Source organism: Cornus florida, unplaced genomic scaffold (assembly GCF_030987335.1).
Source record: "Cornus florida cultivar Cherokee Brave unplaced genomic scaffold, ASM3098733v1 CherokeeBrave_3.0.0_Hap2_Chr05, whole genome shotgun sequence".
NCBI lineage: Eukaryota > Viridiplantae > Streptophyta > Magnoliopsida > Cornales > Cornaceae > Cornus > Cornus florida.
Window position 1 is genome coordinate 102,577,428 of NW_026775575.1, and position 24,762 is coordinate 102,602,189.

Consider the following 24,762-nt stretch of genomic DNA (forward strand, 5'->3'; position numbering starts at 1 on the left):
TATCAATCTTGTGGTGTTCTTGGTCAAACTCTCAAATCTCAGTAAGTAAAAAAAATCAATACAGTCAATGAACATCTGAATCTACTTTTTTTAGAAAAAAAACTGAGTATTCGAACTCTTTTGGAAATAATATTAAAGGTGTGCAAGCATTTATTTGAATGTTAAATAAAAAGGGGAGAATTTTTTTTTTTTGTTGAGACCAAAATTGAGTAGACCAAATTTTTTTTTTATTGATATTTGAATATTTCATCCCTCAAGTTTGTAGATGATAATTCATGATGATAATGAGATCGTTCCACGTATGTCAAAAATGCTGAGATGAGTGTCTAAATGGGAAGCCAAGCTATACGAGGGATCCTCCTTGTAAAGGAGGTAAGGCAAGCATGTAGGAATTTGGGTAGCTCGAGCTCAAGAACTACTACTATCCGTCGTCATTTTTTTGGTTCCCTTTCCTAGCCAAATATTGCTCTATTTATGCTGTTTGCTCAGGCGGTTAAAGACCACTTGTCCAAAGGGTAAACTTTGTTTACCTTGCGGTTCATAGGCTTTACCCTTTGATAGGTTGGGCCTCAGCAGGTGGCCTAAACCGACGCGTGCTTTTAACTCGAGTCCTTATTGTATGAGGGTTGCTCGAGGCGAGAGAACCCCTTTGATGAATAGTTAAAAAGACATGTCTTCTGTAGCAGAGGAAATTGTACATGAAGTGAAATTAATTAGCGAAACCCATCCGATTGGAGTAGGGCATTGCCTCAGGAGGGTGGAGTGTAGCGACCTCTTGCCCTGCCAAATCAATATTATTCAAAGACCTATTAGATCGAGACTACTGGTACTGCCAGGGTAGTGCCCACTAGGATTATATATGGGTCCTATCAGAATTGGGCGTGTGTCCCTCTTTTTTTTTCTTTTTTTTTTTTTTGTGTATGATGCCGCGAGCTATGAAATGGCATGACCCCTACAAAGTTCTTGGACAGAATCCCGCGCGACAATAGCACGATGCTGTATTGCACTAGACTATTGCTCACACAAAGGCACATCGTGCCTTATGACTGCTAACACTTGCAGCATGTAAACAATTACAATTGTTAATGTGAGTCATCAGAGTCCCGTTCCTACTTGTGTTATGTCAGGACGACTCAGATGTGTCTCAGATGTGTTTAGTACATGGTACATCATGCACACCGAATACCATTTTCACCGCAGAGAATGTGGACTCGTGGGATATATCCATGAGCATTCACACCTGGCAAACTAACACAATTGTTTTTGGTGTGAGTGCAACACGAGAATTGAACAACCAAATACAAGGGTGAGTGTGCGTAGGCAGTGACACACTGTGACTGACTGGAGAAAGAATAAAATAGTATCACATCCTCACAAGGCAAGTGGGCAACACCATCCAAACAATTGGAATGGATTGGTCCCACCCGTAGTTTTATAATGTTATTTTTCATTTTCCCACCTGTAGTTTTCATATGCTAAAAGAATGTGTTGCATAGTCACTCTTAATAGGCATATTGGAGTGTTTCTCACGCAATCATAAGAGCGCGTGAGTCCATCACTCAACCACTGACAACAATCGGAAAACTTTCTAGTTATTTAGCATTGATTTTTACAACATAAGTCGGCGGAGTAAAAATAGCCCTAATCTTAGGTGGCCACGTATCTAATTTTGGGACGAAATGTTGAAAATTTCCACGTGTCTTGTTTGGGTTGGTTTCTAATTGTTAGTGGAGAGATCGTGGGTGCACTGAATCCAACCTAGCTGCAACTTGGGTTAAAGCTGATGAGGTGTGGAGTCCGGGAGCCAGAGGGGGGTTTCTGAGGTTTTCCTTCCATCTCCTCGTTGTTGCAATAAACACAAGCTGCATAAGTAGAGAGAGAAACAGAGTTCTAGAGAGAGAAACAGAGAGAGGGAGCATATTTCGATATATATATATAGAGAGAGAGAGAGAGAGAGAGATGGAGGAGGAAGAGAACGGGGAGGAGGAAGTGCTGGGGTCGAGCTTGACAATGGAGAAGGTGGCTGCTGCGAAGCAGTTCATTGAGAACCACTACAGAGCTCAGATGAAGAACATTCAAGAGCGGAAAGAGAGGTATATTTGAAACATAAGCTAAATTGTTTTTATTTCTATCAACATTTTTTGTGCTATAAGATCTATTTTTTAAATTGATCTTCCATTTTACTGTGATTGGATGGTGAGAGAACTCTGGAAAAGAAATTGAATTGACCTATATGTCTTTTGCTTTTGTTATCTGAGATTTTGGTCTAGTCAAGGTGAGTTTGACACTTTATGGAATAACATGTAACACTACATTTCTGTCATTCTTGCTGATGCTATCCACATTTTAATCCTGTGATATTTAGTAGTCTTTGTTCTATATAGACAAAGGTTTACAGGGGAACTGTTTTTTCAACTGGGTTAACTAAAGAGGATAACGTTCCTAAAGTATGGATTTAGCACTAGGGGTATCATATGGCTGAATTTTAAAATTTTGAACTTCTAGGGCAACTGTTCCGAAGTGGGGGAGATTGGGGTTTATTGTAGTTGAAGGAAGACATATGATGGAACTAATGTGTATGGAAATTTTCGAGGATCTGGTAGAGAAAGGAGCATGCCTCCTTAAAATGATGAAGAGCTGGCAGAGAGAAAAAGGTTCTGTATGCAAAGGTCCAGAATAAAAAGCACCTATGATCTGAAATTTAAAGCTGTAAGAGAGCTTTAAGGGGGATTTCCCTAAAAAGGAGGGAATCTAATAAAAAAAAAAATTAAAGAACAAAGAAAGAAACAATGAATCAAGCACATCGTTGGATCTCATCAAAACTGGAGGATTCTCATATGAAAGTGTAGTGAAGAGTTATCTGTAACACAAAAGAGGGAGCTACCACCAGCCATTGGCTCAGGTGGCATGATCTACTAAGGGATGGTGGGTGGTTTGAGCCCCACAAATGACTTTATAGCATCAACCCTAGTAATATTGAATATAGGCAAAATTATATTAAATGAAATACAACTAATGAAACAATTCAAGGAAAAGCCAAAGGAATTTTAATGCAGCTGGAGTCCATTAATTAAAGGACAATAAATCAGGAAAGTACAGATGAAGCTTGCCCAATGATGAAAATGGAATTGTTTGTGGCTGTCCTACACACATTAGGGAGAATTGTACTTTTTTTAAAAGTACATTTTATGGAGTATGGATTTCACAAAGTCAAGAAATGAAATGCAAGTGCTGAGCAGTCTATCTTCATTGCTCCTGCATTATGCTGTTACACATTGGTTTTGGATGCTCACTTGCTCAAGAATTTTTGGAGTGAAGGTGGTCTAGCCTATTTAATGTTGTGGCCTATGACATGCTTGCCCTAGTTAATTAGTCTTCTACTTTATGCGAGTTTGTCTTAAGTTGATGATTTCTTGGAATGTGTACGATGCTACATATGGAGCTGATCCATGAAGTTAAGAGGCTTGGGATTCTTCTCAGTTGGTAATCAACATCCTGGGATTCTTCTCAGTTGGTAATCTACATCTTGTGAAGGTTTTGTACAATGTGCACAACTATGACATTTTTTTGATAAATTCATGTATTTTCTTGTTTATGTGAGTGCAACACGAGTTCAACTTCCACCGTGAGGGTGTGTGGTGCAGTGGTACCTATCTTGATAAGGCAAGTGGGTAACATCTTTAATCAATTGGACTGATGGGGTCGTCGATCATAGTTTTCATGTTCAAAGGCATGTTAAATTTCACTTTATTTTCTTTTGGAGACATTCTCTATGTCCATGCTACTGAATGCTTTTCATAGGATGTATAATCACGATCCAGTCCATCACTCAACCATTGACAATGACTGAAAAACTGTATAAGTTGTCACGTGTCATGAAACTGATTTACTAATGATATCGATAAATCATCAGGTTGGTAGATTTGAAACTTTTGGCATTATAGATATATGATCCCACCATTTTACTTATTGTCGAGGTGGCAGCTTACATGACATTTCCAGCCACACGTGGTATCATGACAAAGATCCATATGTCAGTCATGCAGTTCAAGAGATCATGTTTTCCAAAGGGATGATTTTTAGATCTCTATTTGTCACGTGGTCACAGTTCCACAGGACAAGCAATTCCCTTGAGGACACGACAGTATCAGATCACAAGCTCCAAACATGTTAGTCCCATTGTAAATTCATATAGTATCGATTACTTGCCAAAAAAAAAAAAAAAAATCAATTCACATAATACCAACACTTTAAACTTCCAAAAATGGGTAAAAAAGCAAAAGTATCATTATTACCATGCACTACGTCCAACTGACATCTTTCTAAGTGTGTGGTTGGCTTTGACCATCTCAAACCACTTAATACTGCTAAGCCAACAATTTTGCATTTGCACCCATATCTTCACCAGATTAGACTGTGCAGTCCTTTTCTACAATTGCCTCTGCTTTGCTCGTCAACTCCAAGATGTTAATGGGAGGAAAAACTTATCCAAGTACCCTATAGATAGAGGAAGGGTCACAATGAGAAGAAATAGAAAAAGACGCCTCCAATAACCATGTTCATAATTACAAGGCGATGCCTATAAACAATACCATATAGCTATATTAATGGTTATTAGGTAACTGGAAAGTGAAGCATGCTTTATTGGGCACAACATCACTGCAAAGGTTCACATGTCAATCCTGCAGTTCGACACATGATATTCTCCAAGTTAAGTAATCTCAAATCCCTAAATGACGCGTTGGCACAAAAGAGTCTAAGACATGTGACTCCCTTAAGAAATGGCATGTGTTGGATCTCCACGAAGCTCCAAACACATCCGTCTCTCTTTTTTTTTTGATACGTTCCAAACACATCAGTCTCATGGTGCCACCACCTCACACTTCGATAAACGAGCACAACAGCGAGAATATCATTGTCCCAACTAACTACTATGGCCAATTAACATCTTTTCGGCCGCCCATTTCTCTCTTGGATATCTCGCACCACACATTCTATGGTTGTTTCAACATTCTTAGCTGCATGGTGTCATATCTCTACTACATTATACTCTGCATTTTTTAGCTGCGCATTTAGTTTCTTCCAATAATCTCGATCTTGCTTTGCCCTATGCAATAAAGTCACCTAAACACATTGTACTTTGATACACTTCATACATTGTCAAGGAAGGTTGAAGTTGGACATATGGCGTTCCTAGGGACTGGTGCAAGGGATAATAATCCCTTCTTGCGGTTACACAATGGTTTCATTGGGAGTTTAGGATTATTTGGCTTAGTGGCTTAAGTTTAGTATTCATTGAGTTGTCCTGTGTCCATATCATGGTCCATAATTCGACCTATTTTAAATATGTAGATATTGTTAGGGGTGGCAATTCGTATTAACAGGTCATGTTTGTGTTGTATCAAGATAGAAGGTATTTGTTATATGTGTCAAACCGAACACAAATCTTTTATTGCTTCTTGACACGAAGACGGCCTTATTATTAAACAAGGTACATGATACGACCAAGGTAACTTGTTTAATAAACGGTCATGTAATCTGTGACATGAGATAACACTCTTAACAATCCATGTACTATCTTTTATTAATTATAGAATGCAAGCATAACAAAAAATTAAAACACTGAATGAAAAGTTATGGAATGACTAGATCTTTTATTTGTCTCGATAAACCACACAATTAACTTACTTGGGGTTGACTATAATAACGTGAATTGAGAAAAATATCTATATTAAATTTAAACATTTTACTTGAAAGGTGTGATTCATGACATATTTAATTAAACGAGTTAGAGTTTCCAAACCAAAGCATGACTTGTTTATTTCAGCGGCTTAATCAGGTTGATATGATTATGACACGAACATTATCGAGGTCAACCTAAACCTGCTAATTTCACATTGGGATCGAGTCATATTTAGTGTCCCCTAAATCTTCTGTGACTTTCAAAAACATATGCCATAATGGATTGTGCTTGACTGCCTCTCATTAGACTACCTAACCATGTCCAATGGAGTGACTAATGCACATGGCAGCATCTCATTGAATCACATTTAGGAAACTTGACCATCCCATTGCTACCCTACTAGCACCAGGATGCTGCTCTACCTTGTCCTGTTGGACCACCTGAGTACATGTGACAGCACCCTTTCCTGGTATTTCCGTCCCAGCTATTTTATTTATTTATTCCTGTTTTGGCCTGTGTAACATACCCTTAGGGTGTGTTCGGCTACATGGAATTGGAGCCTTGGAATTGGAATTGGAATTGGAATTGGTGGAATTTGAGAAAAACAACTAAGATAATTGAACTAAAATTTTCTCAAATTCCATCAATTCCAATTCCAAGGCTCCAATTCTATGTAGCCGAACACACCCTTAGTGTACATTTTTGCTAACTTTACTAGTAAGTAGTAACTTCCCATATTTATGTTACGTAAAGGCGTGTCTGTAGGGAATATGCTTAAGAGAACAAACAATATAAACTAAAACTCCAATAGGTTATAAAATCATTTTCTGATTTTCTGCATTTATATATCTTGATTATTGTGATTTTATTACAATTGTTTTGATTCGTCTTTAAATCAGTAAAGCGCACACGCTTATTGCGAATCTTTTATAGTGTGGTAAACCTGGGATGCTATCAGTCCAGTGCTATTCTACTTTGTTTAGAACTTTAGATCCTCAAACGAAATTGTTGGATTGAATCATAAGTTGTATGTCATTTTTGTTATATTGCTTTCTTCATGTTTATGTGCTTCAATCACTTCTTTACTCTGTTGCGGAACTTTGTTCAAAGCTGCAGAGTTCGATATTGTTAATTACTCACATAATATTCTTTAAATTTCAGGCGTTGGGTGTTAGAAAGAAAGTTAGCTTCTTCAGATGTCTCTAAGGAGGAACAGATTAATCTGATCAAGGATTTAGAACGAAAAGAGACAGAATTTATGCGACTTAAAAGGCACAAGATATGTGTTGACGATTTTGAGCATTTGACCATCATCGGAAGAGGAGCCTTTGGTGAGGTAAGATATATTTGGGACGTACTTGAAATCATCATCATATGAACGTAACGCACGTTTCACTAATTTATTTATTTATTAATTTATTTTTTGTATGAACACTGGACGGGAAATTGGAGAAACTAAATATAAAGTGTAGTTGTTTGGTAACAGCACTTTATCATTACATGTTTTTGTTCCACTATTTACCGAAGAAATTTGATCCAAATATCATGTTTTATAAAATATTAATTTTCTTATTTCTCTCCTCCTAGCTTCTCCACATTTTATTTTATGGATTTCAAATGCCCTTTTAACCATGAAGCATTCAAATTTATATAATGCTCTTAATTGACTTCCTATTGTGGGATCATATATTTATATGTGCAAGTAATTTTCTCACCAACGAGTCCATCCAGTTGCAATGAGCAATATCTCATCTACCCAAAACCAAGACATGATGAAATGAAATCATGATTGCTCAATCTTCAATGATATTTTGAGGTGTCTCCATCAGCCTCCATGTTTTCGTTCAATATGGAACTGAAAAGTGGATACATTTTGCAATTGTGTTACGAATTGGTGCATGCCTTACCTATTGGTGCACAACAATCTACCAACTTATTGAATGGTGCATATAGCGCTGAATTTTCATATTTTAAACACATTAAGTCTTTAAAAGTGTCACAAGCATCTAAGGCATTATCTTAAATCTCCATCATTACCAAGGTTCATTATTGGTCGAATCTATCTATCTATCAATTTAGGTCCTCTATGTCTCATTCACCTCACCTGAAGTGTTATTGAATCTTTGGAGAATTGCCGCTAAGTCTTATTAATTTTCAATAAGACTAATAAGTCTTACTTTTGGTAAATATTTCCATTTTAGTTCTAAATATGTTGCAGTTTTACCTTTTTTGTGATTTTAACTTTTCCCTTTATGTTTTTAGTTCATAAAAAAACTTTTTTTTTTTTTGAAAATTAAAATTTATTTTATATTCTTTATAAAACATTACATTTTGAATTTAAATTGTGTAGAATTTACATGCTATGACTTTACATAAAAACTAAAAAAAATCTATAAATATTATTTTTCTTTTTATTTAGAAAATTTGAATAATTGTCTGTACTTTTAAGAAAGTAGGCTAATTCATTAACAATTAAAAATTAATAAATGAAAAAAAAAAAAAAAAAAAACTACCAATTGCTAAAATAGGAAAAATTGAACATTTTCAATTAGTTAAAAAAAGGATTACATATCAATTTTTGAATAGAAATTATATTTACAAAATTGTACTTCTAATTTGGTAAGTGTATAGATGGAAAGATTAGGTGGTTTAGAACTTAAACATAAAAAGATTTTGAAATTAACTTATTGGTCTTACTGAAATTTGATGGCTCTTATTGTTCTTTAAATGGGAAAAGAAGAACTTATCTGTAAATTTTCCTTGAATAAGCAACCATATTGATATTTACCGGAATCCATCGCCACCTTCAACTCTTCACCTGGACCATGCTACATCCTTGATAAGCTGACTTGACAACTTTGAAAGACATTCTATTCAACTTTAAATATTCTTGTGAAAATCTGGCCAGAATCCACGGCCATACCAGCACCTTCTGGAAGGTTCCCTAGTACCTTATGAACTGCTGTGAAAAGCTTGGTTTGAAGATATTTATACTTCTTTTCAGATACAGAAATATCTTAAACCTGAGTTAAGTAGCTCTTGTTCTTGGCTGCTAGATGAGGAGCTGGTTAGAGAGATGATAAATCCTCCCCCTAGGATGGTAGCTTCTATTCCTTGATTGCCCTGTAAGTTAAATAAGGGATTCTAATGCTTTTTGAAGCCAAATAAGTAACTCTTATGTCACAAATTTGTCAAAGCACTGATACAATTTCTAACAACCTCTCCATTTGGCAATTAGGTGCCAAAACACAAATTAGTTTAAAGAATGATTCCTCTTGGCTGCAAATACCAACTCACTCTCACATGTACTTGACGAACCAATAAAATGACACAAGGGCCCGAGGACACAGAGTCATTATCTTGCATATTGTTGAAGCACCTGCGTGGCCTTACCTGTACAATCAAACAAAACAGAGCAGTTTCTACCATGAAAGAATATGTACAATTAAAAGTGGAAGTGGTCAGTAAGGACGCAATACTCCATTTGACTTGACTCAACTCTCCCTCAATTTTTTACCTATCTCCCTTTCTTGGTCCCAAGAAGACAAAAGTTTGAAAGAAAGAGTGAAATGAGGAAATACTTTTAGGTATATGAGAAATCAAAGACAAACTAAAACATATGAAGCACGAGTACCTCTATAAAGAGGATGTACTTGTATCATATTCATGGAAAATCTCAACACTCCTTGGATGCAGTATCAAACTTTATTTTAACCCAAAAATATATATAATAATAATAATAAATAAATGAAGGGAGACTGAAATTTTGAAATCTGTCAATGCAACAAGATATCCCTGGTATATATATAAAATTTAAAAAGTTAGTATATAAAGAAATGAAATAGATAATGGAAAGCTGTAGTTGAAGAGCTTAGGGTAGTACTTGCTCGGTAAATGTAAGAACTTAGTGTGATGTTGTGGCCTGAATTTTGTTCCTGCCTGAGTCGCGTTGCAATCTGGTTTCAACCCAAAAAATGGGTTTTAGAATTGTCTTGTGGCCCAGTATATAAGGGCGTTTAGGGTTTGAGTTGTGTCGCGAGAGAACACTAAAAATCGCAGGAAATAGAGTGAGAGAGAGAGAGAGAGCTAGGGTTTGGGGGTTGAAATTTGTAATCTTCTATTTTTTGAAAAGTGAAATCTTTCGTTGGATCTTCACCATAGACATAGGCTTACGCCAAACCGTGCAAATCTTTGTGTTCTTTGTGTGTGGCGAGTTTACTTTTCTGTCACGATTCTTGATTGAGTTCTTGGTTCGCGGTATTTGTCACAACACTTAGCTTGTTAATTGTTCACTTGGGTTGTTATTTGTACGTGTAATTTGTGTCAACATATCTACTTCGCATATACTATATAGTTCGTGCCTATCATGTCATGTGTTATATTTGGATGATAATTCAATATTATATGTGAAAATTAGCTTTAGAACCTCAGCTTGCTAATTGTGTTCTAGGGTTCTTTTGCAGTTGGATTGCCATATTGCTAGATAATTAAATGTTGTTTGGAGAACAACATAAACTCTCCTGCTTCTGATATATATTTTTGTTTTGCACTAGTAGTTTGGAGTTTGTTGCTAATTTTTTCTTGAACTACAGGTTCGATTGTGTCGGGAGAAAAAATCTGGTAATATTTATGCGATGAAAAAGTTGAAGAAATCCGAAATGCTCATTAGAGGACAGGTAATATGAGACGTTACCTTCTATATTAGTCAAACTAAGCTTGTTCTCAGGAGACATCTTCCAGTTTCTTTGTTCAGCTATTATTAATGTTTCTTAGTTAAGCTATTTTTTATGTTACTTCATTCTGCTATTATTGGTCCATCACACTATACACTTGTAACCTTCTTTGCTTGTGTGGGACTCAGCCTGGAGTATGCAATCTGTTTAGCATATCATCCAGCCATTGGACAAAAAGTGAACAGTTTTACACTTGTTGATCTTAGTGATTTATTGATCCATCGCACTAATACTTGTAACCTTCTTTGCTTGTGTGGGACTCAGCCTAGAGTATGCAATCTGTTTAGCATGTCATCCAGCCTTCGGACAAAAAATGAACAGATATACACTTGTTGATCATAGTGATTCACTGCACCTACAATAGTCCTGGCAATGGCCCGGTTTATCTCTGGGGCTGACTTTTGGTCATGCCAGGCCAAAGGTTTGCCACCATATGCACAAAAACAGCCTAAGATCAATGGAGGCAGTGCCCTCTATCTACTTGATGATGGCAGTGGCTTCAAGGTTGTTTAATGTGGACTTTCCATTGTGAATAATTTGATGGAAAAGTTTTTGGGTGGTAATGTTTGGGGGTGAGAGTGGCTATCACATAGAGCATTTCTTGATCTTTTTTCAAATTGGCTTGAAAAAAAGATGCATTTATGGATGCTATATGGCGAGCACAAATTTTTTTTGAGTTCCTCTCTTTAAAAGGCACTTGCATGACTTGAGGTTGAGTCTTCACTTATCTCTTGCAAAGTCATTCATTTATAGTAGTTCATTGGTTGCAAGGACACAAACTTGTGATTGGCAAGCAAGTTCTGGTTATTGTCAGCCAACTCATTTGCCAAGTTCTTCATGGATTGTGTTGGTTCCTTTCTTGTGTGGATCATATGAAAGTCTCTTGCCTGCAATATATATATATATATATATATATATATGTACGTGTTTTCCTTCACTTATTCTATTTATTCATTCTTTAGTGGCCACGCTTGGTAAAGAATTTTGAGAATGTGGGTTTGAGTATGCGAGCAATCACTTTGTGTAAATATCAAAATAGGGTTGTCTTCAACCTTCACATCCCAGCAACCCATGTGGGCAGTGAAGAATGTTTCTCTTGAATGGACTTTCTATAATAACACTAAATTTATTAATCAATGCAAAAGAACATGCACAGGACTTGAGTGCTGACAATTTTATTTTTAGAAGTTGAAGCTCGTAATCCCTAGTTGATATTTCAGACATGATTTAGCTTAGAATGCGGACAACCATGAACCTTCTTTGTTCACCCGCTCAATCTGGTTGCTTACTTTCATTTACAGTATTTACTATATGTAAGATGATTCTTAGATATGCTTGTCACCAATTCGTTTTGCTGCCATAAATGTTGTAGTAGGTTAATGTGGTTCTTCCTAATGGTATATATGCTTTAGTTACTAACACAGTAATATAGCATTCAGGTCATAGGCTCGAATCTCAATGTTCCCCGCATAATTACACTACACTCATATTTGGCTCACTAACAGAGGAGAATCTAGCCATATGCAAGGGCGCGTCTTGAATTTATAAATACTTAAATTACAGGCTCCTTAGCTGTATAAGTTTTTAGAGTAGATGATTGTTAATACGGTATTAGAGCAAAGAGGCCCAAGTTGGAATGTAATTGCCTCTTGATAATTTTGACGAGCACATGTCCTTGGTCCTCCAATAAAGGGGAGTCTGGGCACATGTGAGGGTGATTTGAAATTATACACTTAAGTTACACCCTCTCTAGCATCTTAAGCTTTGTAGAGGAATTAGTTGTTGACACATTCTTTGGAGATCTTGGAGATCCGAGATCCTCTCTCTTGCTCTCCCACAATATTTACAAGATAAAAGAAAACTTTTACGGGTGTTCATGCTCAATTTATTTGAGGATTGATGTATTCTGTTTTTCACTTTTCATTGAGGACCTAAATGAACTCTTGGTCATAGAACTTGGATGTCTCTCTGAGGCTCCTAGAAGGAATCTTATAAATACAATTCGTAAATCTGTGGTTATGGTTTGTCTACTAGTGTCATTGCGTGATTCTATATCATGGTTGTCTTCTCTCTTTAACACATGAATCATGAATATTTAATTAGTGATATACCAGGATGTTGATGGTAGCTCTATAATATTCATTCAGAGTGAAGAAAATTTGTTGATTTTGTTTATTTTGTGGAGAGTGAGGGAATTTATGGGCTTGTGGGTAAGCTGTTAGTTGCTGTTACACTTGTTTACCTTCTCAAATACATTATTGAAACCCACTCTTGAATGTGCATTGTGAGGATAGGACTGGTACCCTAGGCTCTTTTGTCACCATATGCGAAATCCCAGACTAGACTTGGAGGGAGGGTGAATAGGTTCTAAAACTTAATTCACTACTTTTTAACAGAAATTCAAATTTCAACTAGCTTATATGAATTGAAGTTTAAATATTAACTAATCAAACATGTAAAAATTAATAGAGTGCAGAAATATAAAATTGTGATGTTGTGGCCTGAATTTGGTGCCAGGTCGCGTTGCGATCCGCTTACAACCCCGTGACCCGTTGGATGAGCTTTGTGAAAAAAATTGACCCGTTTTTGCTCATGGGTCGTGGACCCTAAATAGTACTCTCTTGTAATATAAGGGCAATTAGGGTTTGGAGTGTGATGATTAAGAGAGACTGAAAATCGTAGAGAGAGAGAGAGTGAGGGGCTGAAACTTGTAATCTCCGATTTTACACATAGTGAATACTTTTGCTGGATCTTCACAGTGGACGTAGGCTTTGCCGAACCGCGTATAAACTTTGTGTTCTTTGCGTGGTGTGTTTATTTTTCTGCCATGTTTCGTAATTGTTGCTTGGTTCGCTGCGTTTATCGTAACAAAAAACATACCACACAACTACACGAGCACCAATTTTCATGTGGAAAACCCCATCAGAGAAAAACCATACAAGCTTTATACTAATCAAGACCACAGGTATTACAACACTAGGTATTAGATTCTGAAACATAAAATGGTAACGAGAATGCATGAATATGAAATCCTGATTTGGTGAATGCACAATAGAAAGTTGATTTTACCTTTATACCCTTGTTGAATCTTTTAGATCTCCAGTTTGACCTCGGGTTGAGATAACTCAATTAACTTTCTTTGAAAAATACAAACAAACTAAAATAAAAAATATAGACTCCGTTTTGTATGAAGTTCGCAAACCTAAGTCCTGTGAGACCTAACACACTGTATGATTAGCGTGAATGTTTTCATGTCATTCAACATGTTGTTCTCCAGGGTTTTGAACAACATTTTTATGCATTTAAAACTTTGTTTTAAAGATCAAAACATGTTTACGGTCAACCCTAAACATAAAATGGTAACGAGAATGCATGAATATGAAATCCTGATTTGGTGAATGCGCAGTAGAAAGTTGATTTTACCTTTATACCCTTGTTGAATCTTTTAGATCTCCAGTTTGACCTCGGGTTGAGATAACTCAATTAATTTTCTTTGAAAAATTTAAACGAACTAAAATAAAAAATATAGACTCCGTTTTGTATGAAGTTCGCAAACCTAATTCCTGTGAGACCTAACACACTGTGTGATTAGCGTGAATGTTTTCATATCATTCAACATGTTGTTCTCCAGGGTTCTGAACTCCCTTATGTATACTGTCTCTGTTATGTAGCTCAACACCTCATGTCATTCTGAATTTATTTTCTATGTGATTTGGCTTCTTTTTCATTCACAAAATGACTCTGTTCCATAGGTGGAACATGTTCGAGCTGAGAGGAATTTGCTAGCAGAAGTGGCCAGCCACTTCATAGTGAAATTATACTACTCGTTTCAAGACACTGAGTATTTGTATCTAATTATGGAATATCTGCCTGGAGGTGACATGATGACTCTGCTGATGAGAGAAGACACCTTGAGTGAAAGTGTGGCAAAGTTTTACATTGCTCAAAGTGTACTGGCCATAGAATCCATTCACAAACATAATTATATTCACAGGTTGTTACGCATCTCCTGCTGAATTTGAACAAATTGGTGCTTCAGAAGCTGAATTTTCTGATGAAATTGGTTACTTTTATAATGCACTGTTGGCAAATAAAATATTTCTTTGACCTTAGTTCATTTGTTTCCAGAGACATTAAACCTGACAACCTTCTTCTGGATATAAATGGGCACATGAAGCTCTCAGATTTTGGTCTTTGTAAGCCTCTTGATTGTAGGACTTTATCTACTCTGAATGAAAATGAAACCTTGGATGACGAGAATTTGAGGGAACCAATGGATATCGATGGATGCTTCCCTGATGCGGATAATAGAAGCAATTGGAGGAGCCCCCGTGAACAGCTTCAGCATTGGCAGATGAACAGGAGGACGTTGGTATGTCACCATTTAAGACAATTATTATTATTGCTCTACAACTAGATTTCAGATCCTGTTAATGCTTTAAAAAAGTTTGCACACCATCAATCAATTTATTGGGGAAAAGAAGAAACATGACTTTGTTGATAATATTGAACTGAATATCTAACAAGATGAGTATAGTTGTCTTCATTCCAGTGGTTTGCCCGTGCTAAGGTTCTGCTAGAATTTGTTATCATTATTATGTTTATGATTATTGTTACTCTTAGTAGTATTATTGGCATTGAGAGCCAGTTTGAACTTGTGTACATCTTGAAGTTATATTTGTTCTAGTTTTCCTATTCCAATTTTCTTATATTTCTTTTGATGTCATTTTATCCTACAAGATGCCAGTACCTAACACAAAATAAAGAAGGTTTGTGGGGTTTCATTATTATAATTATTATTACCATTACCAACTATAGCACAAAGAAAAGAAGGTTTTGTGTGTTTTCATTATTATAATTATCATCACTATTACGTACTAAATAAGTTGTTATTATTTTCACATTATTTGAAATCGGGAGCCATTTTGAACTATTTATATTTCGATTTTGTGTCTGTTCTTTATTTTCCCATCCCATACTTCTAAATTTATAATTCTTTTGATAGGCAAGACACACTAACATGCCACTTCATCCCATTTGAGAGTGGAACCCTCAACCTTCCCTTTGGAAGGTAGAGGAGATACCAGCTAATGCTTGGTGGTAAAACTTCTATTTTGACTTCATTTTTTTTCTGTTGAAAATACCAAATTTGGGGTTTCATTTTAATACTGATGAGACCATGATTTTAAGGGGCTGTTTGGGAAACCCAAGCACCATTTTCAGCTGAGAATACAGCTGTTTTGCTTTCACATTGGTCTTTTTCGGTAAATTTATTATCTCTGGTTTAGTTCAAGTTTGCAGATAAGTTGAGGTAGAAAACAATCCTTCCAAGCCAAATCAGTGTTGTTTCCCCAAGAAACATACTTGATTACTACATGACCACAAAGTAAATGAGTTTCAGTGCATGCATGCGTGCGCGCACACAGAGATAATAGAGAAAGAGAGAGAGAGAGAGAGAGAGAGAGAGAGCACATCATGAAATTGATTACTGCGTGACCACAATGTAGATGAGTTTATATAAACATACACTATACTAAATGTGTGGCATAAATGGTCTGCATTCAGTATTAATTGTTAATTATTCAAGTAAGGAACATAATTTTTTTTTATTTTATAAGTCAAGGAACATAATAATAAAAGACTGAGAAAGATCATGACAAAAAAGAATATCAGGCACTGCTGTGTACCAGAGAGATTGGCTCAAACCTTTTTTTTTTTTTCTTTTTTTCCCGCATAAGCGATTAATGAGAAGAATATAGACATGCATCTGTTATTTATCAAGTTAGAAAAGAATACAATGGGATTCTGAAGAGACAATGTGGTTGGGTTAAAAAAACGTGGTTAGAATTACATAAACTGATGCTACAAAGAAACATAAGCTGCAAAATTTGTCAAAATGGAAACAATATGCTACACTAAGATTCAAATACTATTTTTCATTGTTTCCATTATCCAAAGAAGACCAAAAATAATGCCATACAAGCATTCAATTTTTGAAAAAAATCTTATTGTAGAATCAGCAGGTGTTTACACATTTGGTCTTTTAAATGGAGATTGTTATTATACATTTGCACTTGAGCATAATTTTTAACATTAAACTCCTTTGTTTTCATAATATTGACTTTTTAGTTTTTTTCTTCCATTTTGAAAGGCATTTTCAACAGTGGGCACACCAGACTATATTGCTCCAGAAGTGCTACTGAAGAAAGGATATGGCATGGAGTGTGATTGGTTAGTTTGTAATTTTTTGTTTCTCTTATAATTGAAATGGTGTTTTGTGTTAATATTAGCTATTAGTATTGAAATGTTGTTTTGTGTTAGTACTGTGTTTCTGTTATGTTCTGCTATTATTTACATGGATCTATTTTATCATATGCTTTTATGCAGTGAATAGTGGCCTTTAACTTTGGTTCATCATAGGCTTTGGTGAAGGCCAATCATGAAATACAGAGAGGCAGACCTCTTTGGACTTAAAAAGTACTCTATATACTGGCATTTATACTGTGAACAGCCTACTTGGGCAGTGGGGCATTTTTGGTTGTTTTGCAGCAATATTGGTTTATGCTCTACAGTTTTTGCTACATGAATGTAGATAATGATATTTAAGAGCTAAATCTGATTTGATATCAACTGATGCAAGACAGCCATGGTCAGATGCAGTCTTGTTTGGGCGGTGGTCAGGAGAAGAAAGACTGGAGAGAATAAGGTGCGTAAAAAAAAGAGAAAGGTAGAGGCAAAGAACTTGGAGGAAGTATCTTAAAAGAAGGAAAAGTAAATGAGGAGATGACTTATACACCTAAGGGTTTGAACAACTGATGTAGGAATGCATTTATTGCTGGGACTTTACTGTCTACGCCTTGTCATATGATTTTCTGAGTTCATGGACAATTGTAGGATGAAGGTTTAAAAGGGTGGACATATGTTGTAAGCTTTGTAGATTAAGAACTAAGAAGTGCGAAAATACGCTTAGATTTGATCCAATTAGCTACTGGTATTCTGGAATTTTTCGGGGAACAATAATTTAAAGTTCTGGATTAAATGATGTTATAGATAATGAAGTAGGTTTTTGATGCGGAATGGAATTCTTTGGTACCAATTGATGTAGGAGCAAAGTGCTCTAATACCAATTGATGTAAGGACAAAAGTGCTCTGACACCAAACTGGTGCAAAATGAAATGTTCTGATACCAATTGATGTAGGATGGGAATGAAAGAAGAGGATGAGAAGACAGAAGATGAGATAAGGCTAGAAGAAAATGGGAAGGGTGGGGGATAGACGAAGGGTATGAGAAAATAGATTGAAAAGATGAGGCTAGACAGTTTGAGGGGTTTAGAGGAGCAATAATAATGGAGGGAGAAAACACAAGAGAAATCTCTGTATCCAATAGGCAATAATAATAATAATAAAAATCCTACTGAGTATGTGACCTTTTATATAGACAAAGTTGGAAGCAAACCCTAGAAGCCATAAAATAACAAAATAAAAAATAACCCTAAAAGTTAAACATTACCAAAATAAAAATTAGATAAAAACTCAATTTTAATTACATCATATCTCTAATTTTATCTGTCTTTGCTCCTTCTCCAAAAATAAAGCCGAATCACTTGCAGCTCATGCATGCGAGTCGTAACACAATCTTTTTCATTAATATTGTCTCGTGCCTATAATGTTTGTGGTGTGATTTTTTGGTTTTTTCTTTCCTCTATTTGCAAAAACTGCAGCATTTTGCATTTCAAACTGAATCTCTGCAAATACAATTTTTGTGATTACAATAAAACGAAAATCATATTTACCAAACATGTTCTTGTTTCCTTAATATATATGGGGTAAAAAATAAATTAAAAAATAAAAAAATCAAAAAGAAGAAGAAGAAGAAGAAGAAAGAAGGCAGAAGCATGTTTATGGTTTTTGTTTTTGTTTTTTTTCTTAAAACAGAACTGTTATTGCAACCAGACAGAACTAAAATTACATCCTCTGTGATAGACTAATAGTACTAATTACTTATTAAAGAAGCCAACCGTACCCACAATCTTGTTAATGAAAATTTCAATTACAAAAGACCTAGTTTCGTCCTTCCATAACCTTGTGGGTTAGGAGTAAAGCATCCTGAGGTTGGTGCATCTTGTTGGGCTTGGAGAAGCATTGGGAAACCAATTTCTTTTTTCAGAGCCTTTTCTTTGTTTGACAATAAACATGCTCCCCTGTCTCGGTTGGGATTCAAACCCTGCATGTTCCCCTTTCAGGTGGCAGAAGGTACCACTCAAACTAATAGCTTTGTTGGAACACAAATCTTATTGGGGACTGTGTTCCTCCTTATTTTCTTTTTCTTTTTTTTGTTTTGTGTGTGTGGGTGGGTGGGTGGGTGGGTGGGGGATACTCCCATGTCTCAGCAAAGAATTTTGAGAACTATTAGACTTTTTTAGCTTCTCAATTTTGTGCATCTATAAAAATAAAAAAAATAAAATTAGAAATATTCCGTATTTTTCCCATCACTTGTGTATTTATTCATTGACTTTATGCAGGTGGTCATTAGGTGCGATAATGTATGAGATGCTTGTTGGTTACCCCCCATTTTATTCAGATGATCCAATAACTACTTGCAGGAAGGTAAAATTCTTGGTACATTAACTTTTTTGTTCTTATTTCTATGTTACAAGGGCTCCGTTACTTGATTTGTGTGTTCAAGTATTAGATTTATTTAATCACCAAACCATCAATGGCCATATTGTAATTGCTGCCAATTTTACTGTAACTGAATGTAAAATGGGGTTATATGCGAAATGTTTTCTTAGATATGGGTACTTTTCACTCATTTTTTAAAATTAAAATATATTGTAGAATATATTGTTACCATGTATAGGTTTACCATATGGGATTTAGATTTACTTACTATCCACTCGTGTCGTCTCCTATATAAACCCCTATGTATTCTTATATTATACACATCAATACAATATACAATATACAATTTATCTTTCTCTTTTATTTTTATCATAGTATCAAAGCCACCGTAGGGGATGACACTATCAGTCCCATCCCCGGCGGCGGTCAACCAGCAAACTCATGCTTCCGCACTCCAAGATTTTCATATGCCCCGTCTAGCGAAGCCTCGTTGTCTAAGTCTTCCTTCGGGAAACCCAACAAGATGCCTCATTTAGAGAAGCCCCGCCTAGTGATGCCCCGTATAGGGAAGCCTTGTTGTTTAACGAGTTGCCTCGTTCAGAGATGCTAAACATGTCGGGTCAGCTCCGTCACCGCTCCACCATGCGCTTTCACACGCACCAACGGTAATCTCGCACCTTAACGTGTTGGATCAGCTCCGTCACCGCACCACCACTAGGGCTGCAAATGAACTGAGTTGTTCATGAACAGCGCTTGGGCTCATTTCTCGTTTGCTTAGCAAACGAGCCGAGCTTGAGCAAAAATTTTGAGCTCGAGCCCGATCAATGGTAGGCTCGTGAACAAGCTCGTTTATTAGTAATTTATAATTTTTTTATCCAGCCTAACATATTTAATCCATTGTTACATGAGCCCATTTGTAAAATACATTCCTATTAAGCCCAACAAAAAATGACCCATATTTATTTCATTTTAAAGATCCAACAACAGACCCATTTATGTTAAGTTTGCTAGCACAAACCAAACCCTAAAATTTACAAAGATGCGGCATGTGCATCCGGCATCCGTGACGTTTTTCTTCTCACTCTCTGCATCAATCGGCGACGACCACTTGACCACCTCTCCCTTCATTGGTCCTTCAATATTTCCAGAGATCGGTGACGTTCAACCTCTCCTTTCACCGGTCCTTCAATATTTCTAGAGATCGGCGACGGCCAGCCTCTCCCTTCACCGGCCCTTCAAGTTTTCATATTCTTTAAAGACAACAATGGAGGAATAATGAAATTAATTGCAAAAAAGGAACGATGCACAATTGTTGTTGATTTCAGACAACCTCAAGGTATGCATATATATATATATATACACACACACACACACACATATATAACTCAATACATATGATTTGTTTGTGTTATGTATATACAATACTCTGTTGTATATTATATATACGAGTATATGTGTTCATATCTTCCTCTTCTTTCGGTTCACAAATTGCATATAAAATCAAAATTGAAAATGAAATGGTGCAAACGAGCTTGAATTGAGCCGAGCCCGAGCTTGCAGATATTCTGACGAGCCTGAGCATGGCTTGGCCAAGCTCACCCGAGCACCTCCCAGATTGTGACAAACCGAGCCCGAGCATGCCAAAGCTTGGCTCGGCTCGGTTCATTTGTAGCCCTGACCACCACACACCATCAGCGTGGTGAATCTTCATAAATTCATCACCCATCAGTTTATAGTAGTTACCACGGGGGATGGCAACATCAACCTATTCACTTTCCGCACCTACCTTCAAGATATTCACAGATCAACCCTACGTCACCTGACATGTCAGCATTGGTGCAACGTCAGACACATGCTGCAACGGTGCTAGTAGTTGTGCCACTTCACCTACCATGTCATTTTCCATGCAGCAGAGGTGCCAGCAGTAGTGCCAAGTCACCTACCACTTCAGTTGCCATGTCATCAACCACGTTAGCATTGGTGCCACGTCAGCTACATCAGGGTGAAAGGATTGTCTTCAAACTCAAGATGGCTTCATATAACTTACCTTGACTTTCAGGGGAATTGTTAGAATATATTGTAGAATACATGTATAGGTTTACCATATAGGGTTTAGGTTTACAATATAGAGTTTGAGTTTACTTGCTCTCCACTCATGCCGTCCCCGTGTATTCTTATATTATACACAACAATACAATATAATATTTCTCTCTCTATACTTCTAACATTTTATAAATATATGTTGCAAATTAGGACACCACATGGGTACGAGTGAATGATGTGTAGAAATTTATGTTTCATTGACTGAGAGCAGTCTTGTTAGAGAAGAATTGGACATTCACATATCTATTCAACCACACCAATGTGGTCATGTGTTCAACATTGGTACTTCATTCATATTGAAGTATCAATGGGATACAACCCATCTTAGAAAGAAATATTTAGTTCTGGTCACATTTTGAAGCTTCATTATTACATTTTATGTTTCAAAATAAAACTTAATGATATTTTGATATAATTATATGCCAGTTACTTAACAAGGAAAGAAAGACAACCAGGGCCTAACTTCAACTCCAACCATAATTGGTATTGGTGTTAAATCAGAATATAGTGAAAGTGCACAGGAATTGGGATTAGATATTGTCACTGGTCATATTCCATCCCTATTGCAAATTAGTTTGAAGATCTTTTTCGACTTATAAATTATGATAATATAAAATTTTCATGTGAGATAAATTAGATAGTGAATCCAAAATGTCTCATAAAAACAAATGCTTGTAGTTTTATGGGAAAAAGTATCCCTATAAAAACAAATCTTGACTAAGAATTTTCCATTTTGCAAATGCTTTTAGCTTAGCAACTATATAAGCACATACTGAATATGCACCCGTCCCCAACAGAGTAACCTCGGGCATATAAAATCAATGGTTGCATTTAAATTGCACCTGCTTCTATTACTGTTTTCTCAGCTTTAAGCTGCATTAGTGATGCATTTTCTGTTAGGGTAGTGCCCAAGACATGAGAAAAGTTTCCTCAAGTCATTTATGTATGCATTTCAGATTGTTCATTGGAGAAATCACGTAAAATTCCCAGAAGATGCAAAGTTGACGTCTGAGGCAAAGGATCTCATTTGCAGGTTGCTATGTGATGTTGAACATAGGCTGGGTACTGGAGGTGCTAACCAAATTAAGGTAGATTTTTTATTCTATTAGACGTTTCCTGATTTTCTTTTTCCAGTTTCTTCCCATCTCCATCTAGTTACAAGTCTATTGTATCAGGCTCATCCTTGGTTCAACAATATTGTATGGGATAAACTGTATGAAATGGAGGCAGCATTTAAACCAGAAGTCAATGGGGAGCTAGACACCCAGAACTTTATGAAGTTTGATGAAGTATCTCACAACTTATCCCTTTCTTTCTTTATTTATTTTTATTCTTTTATTGTTTTATTACTTTAGCTGTAGTAACAAGAATGATAATAATTATTCTAATGCTACTAATAATTGTTTTGTTAAGTTTTTTTATTTAATAGATGCCACTACTTAATTGTTGTTGATCTAGTTAATGTTTATTTTTTGTTCCTCTTTTAACTATTGTTAGGCTTAAGTTTGCTTTAGGTAATGCATGCATAATGGATCTTCAACATATTTTCCATTTTATAACATTTGAATTGGTGATTAGTTTCTCACTTTATCATCTTATTACAGCTCCATGGTGTTCAAAGTAATTTCTGCTGTGGTTTTCATTGATGTGTATGAAGTGAAAGATGTATGCTTAGCAACTTTGAATCTTCTTGTATTTGTTTGCTGGAAAGCCAAACAGCTGTTCTGTGATTCTTAAGTACTAGTTATGTGCTACTCTCATGGAATTTCCATTTGTTTACACGTTTAGATTTTTCATGTCATGTCTACATATCACAAGAATATGCTTGTATTTTGAAATTATTTGGTCTTTCTGCAAAAATATGGGATGCTTAGTCATTAAACAATCTTAACAAATGTGGTGTACTTTCTGCAAATGGTCATTCAAACATCGAGGGTAGGGAATTTCCTTCTGCTAGTTCAACGCATGTGATGTAGTGTATTATTTTTATTTTTGAGTATTTGCTTCATTTTGTATTTTTCTAGGTATGATGCATTTGTGCTGTCTACTCATGATATTAATTCTTTGGATTTGTTGTCAGTTGGATCCTCCAATACCAGCAAGAACTGGATCAGGATCCTCTCGAAAGGTTTGTAATTTCATGCTAATATACTATTTATCTATGCACTTGTGGAAGAGATACTGTGTGTCAATAGTTGGTGGTCACCATTTGCTCTAATTTCATATGAATTTGTAATTTGTCGCTGATCTATGAATAATCCAAGTAGTTAACCCTGATTTAGCAAAATGAAAACAAAAAATTAAATGTAGATAAGTTTTAGAAGATAATGGCTCATATTGTGATGTGATGTGATGTGCAATCTTGTTAACAGATCAGACAATGCTTTTCCTATAGTTCTTGCCAACAGAATGATATGATTTTGTTGCATAAAAGCATGAGCCAGCATAATGTTGACTGGCATTTGCAATAAATAAATTAAAAAAACTCCAAAATTGATTTTGTTGCACAAAAGCATGAAACTCCAAAATTGAAAAGGAGGATTTTATTATCTGTTTACAAAATGTATGTGGTTTGCACGGCAAGAATGAAATGAATTTTAGGGAATTCCTCACAAGATGCTCTGGTGGAAACTTTTCACCATAAAACTACCCTACTTTGAAGTTAGAGATGATATAGTGGCCCTTCTGAGCTTCATGGAGGTTTAAAATGAACTTGGTGATAGATGATGCAGATGTTTCAACATCACAGGGTGCTAAATTGCTAATAAGTTTAATCTTCTATTATTTCTTGAGTCTTACATTTTTTTATGGACTTAGTAAAGCATCTGATTTCTCCCTTCAATGTTTCTTCATGACAGATGCTATTAACTCCCAAAGATTTGAATTTTGTTGGCTATACATACAAGAACTTTGATGCTGTCAAAGCACTACGTAATTCACCCGGTATGTAAATTATATTCTACTGTTGAGTACTTGATGCATTTCTCTTTATATACATACATACATGTATATATTGTGTATCTGTGCAGCATTTATATTTTATAGCTAAATGTTTTTGTAAAAAATTGCTCTGATTCTATTAGTCAGCATGTGTATATTCCTGTTTGGGCATGAGTTGTATGAGCATCGACCTATATTGTTCCCTGGAAAAATATCACCAATAACAGCAAAATGCGGGATTTTATTTGGAATTACTGAAACAATCATGGAGCTGGGAGGCATAAGCTCCATGCTCCCGAAGGCGAACATACACTTGCAATAAATGTTACATGACATTATGTATCTTATCTGTATGTCCCAATAACCCATTCTCACTTACTGGACAATTTCATAAATATGATCAAACCTCCACTTGTTGCTGCCAACGCTTTTCTAGTATGTATTAAGCACAGGAACATAATGAGGTTCATGATACCGCTACTAACACAACCTTTGCGGAAAGTGTTTGGAACCAATACCTAGATACAAACTTTTGTATGTATTTATTCAATACCTCCCTTTTGGAAGGGTCTACAAGGTCTCTATCATGAATGGCCATGAGAAATGCTAAGTGTGATACTGGGTTACAGAGACTATCTAACGACTGCTGAACCAGCCCATGCTCAAGGGAATTCCATGCGA

The 24,762-nt window shown here is 35.9% G+C and overlaps 1 protein-coding gene across 1 annotated transcript in view; it reads left to right on the plus strand.

Annotated features, from left to right (window-relative positions):
• Positions 1 to 1,793: 1,793 nt before the first annotated feature.
• The window catches only part of LOC132308071 (uncharacterized), a 31,787-nt gene continuing 8,818 nt past the window's right edge, over positions 1,794 to 24,762 (plus strand). The window contains exons 1-11 of the mRNA XM_059806041.1: positions 1,794 to 2,093; positions 6,845 to 7,019; positions 10,276 to 10,359; positions 14,169 to 14,410; positions 14,545 to 14,788; positions 16,568 to 16,647; positions 18,939 to 19,023; positions 22,098 to 22,229; positions 22,317 to 22,430; positions 23,222 to 23,269; positions 24,000 to 24,084. Of these exons, the coding sequence (XP_059662024.1) occupies positions 1,960 to 2,093; positions 6,845 to 7,019; positions 10,276 to 10,359; positions 14,169 to 14,410; positions 14,545 to 14,788; positions 16,568 to 16,647; positions 18,939 to 19,023; positions 22,098 to 22,229; positions 22,317 to 22,430; positions 23,222 to 23,269; positions 24,000 to 24,084 (1,423 nt within the window). The 5' untranslated portion in view covers positions 1,794 to 1,959. The remainder of the gene's footprint in view (positions 2,094 to 6,844; positions 7,020 to 10,275; positions 10,360 to 14,168; positions 14,411 to 14,544; positions 14,789 to 16,567; positions 16,648 to 18,938; positions 19,024 to 22,097; positions 22,230 to 22,316; positions 22,431 to 23,221; positions 23,270 to 23,999; positions 24,085 to 24,762) is intronic.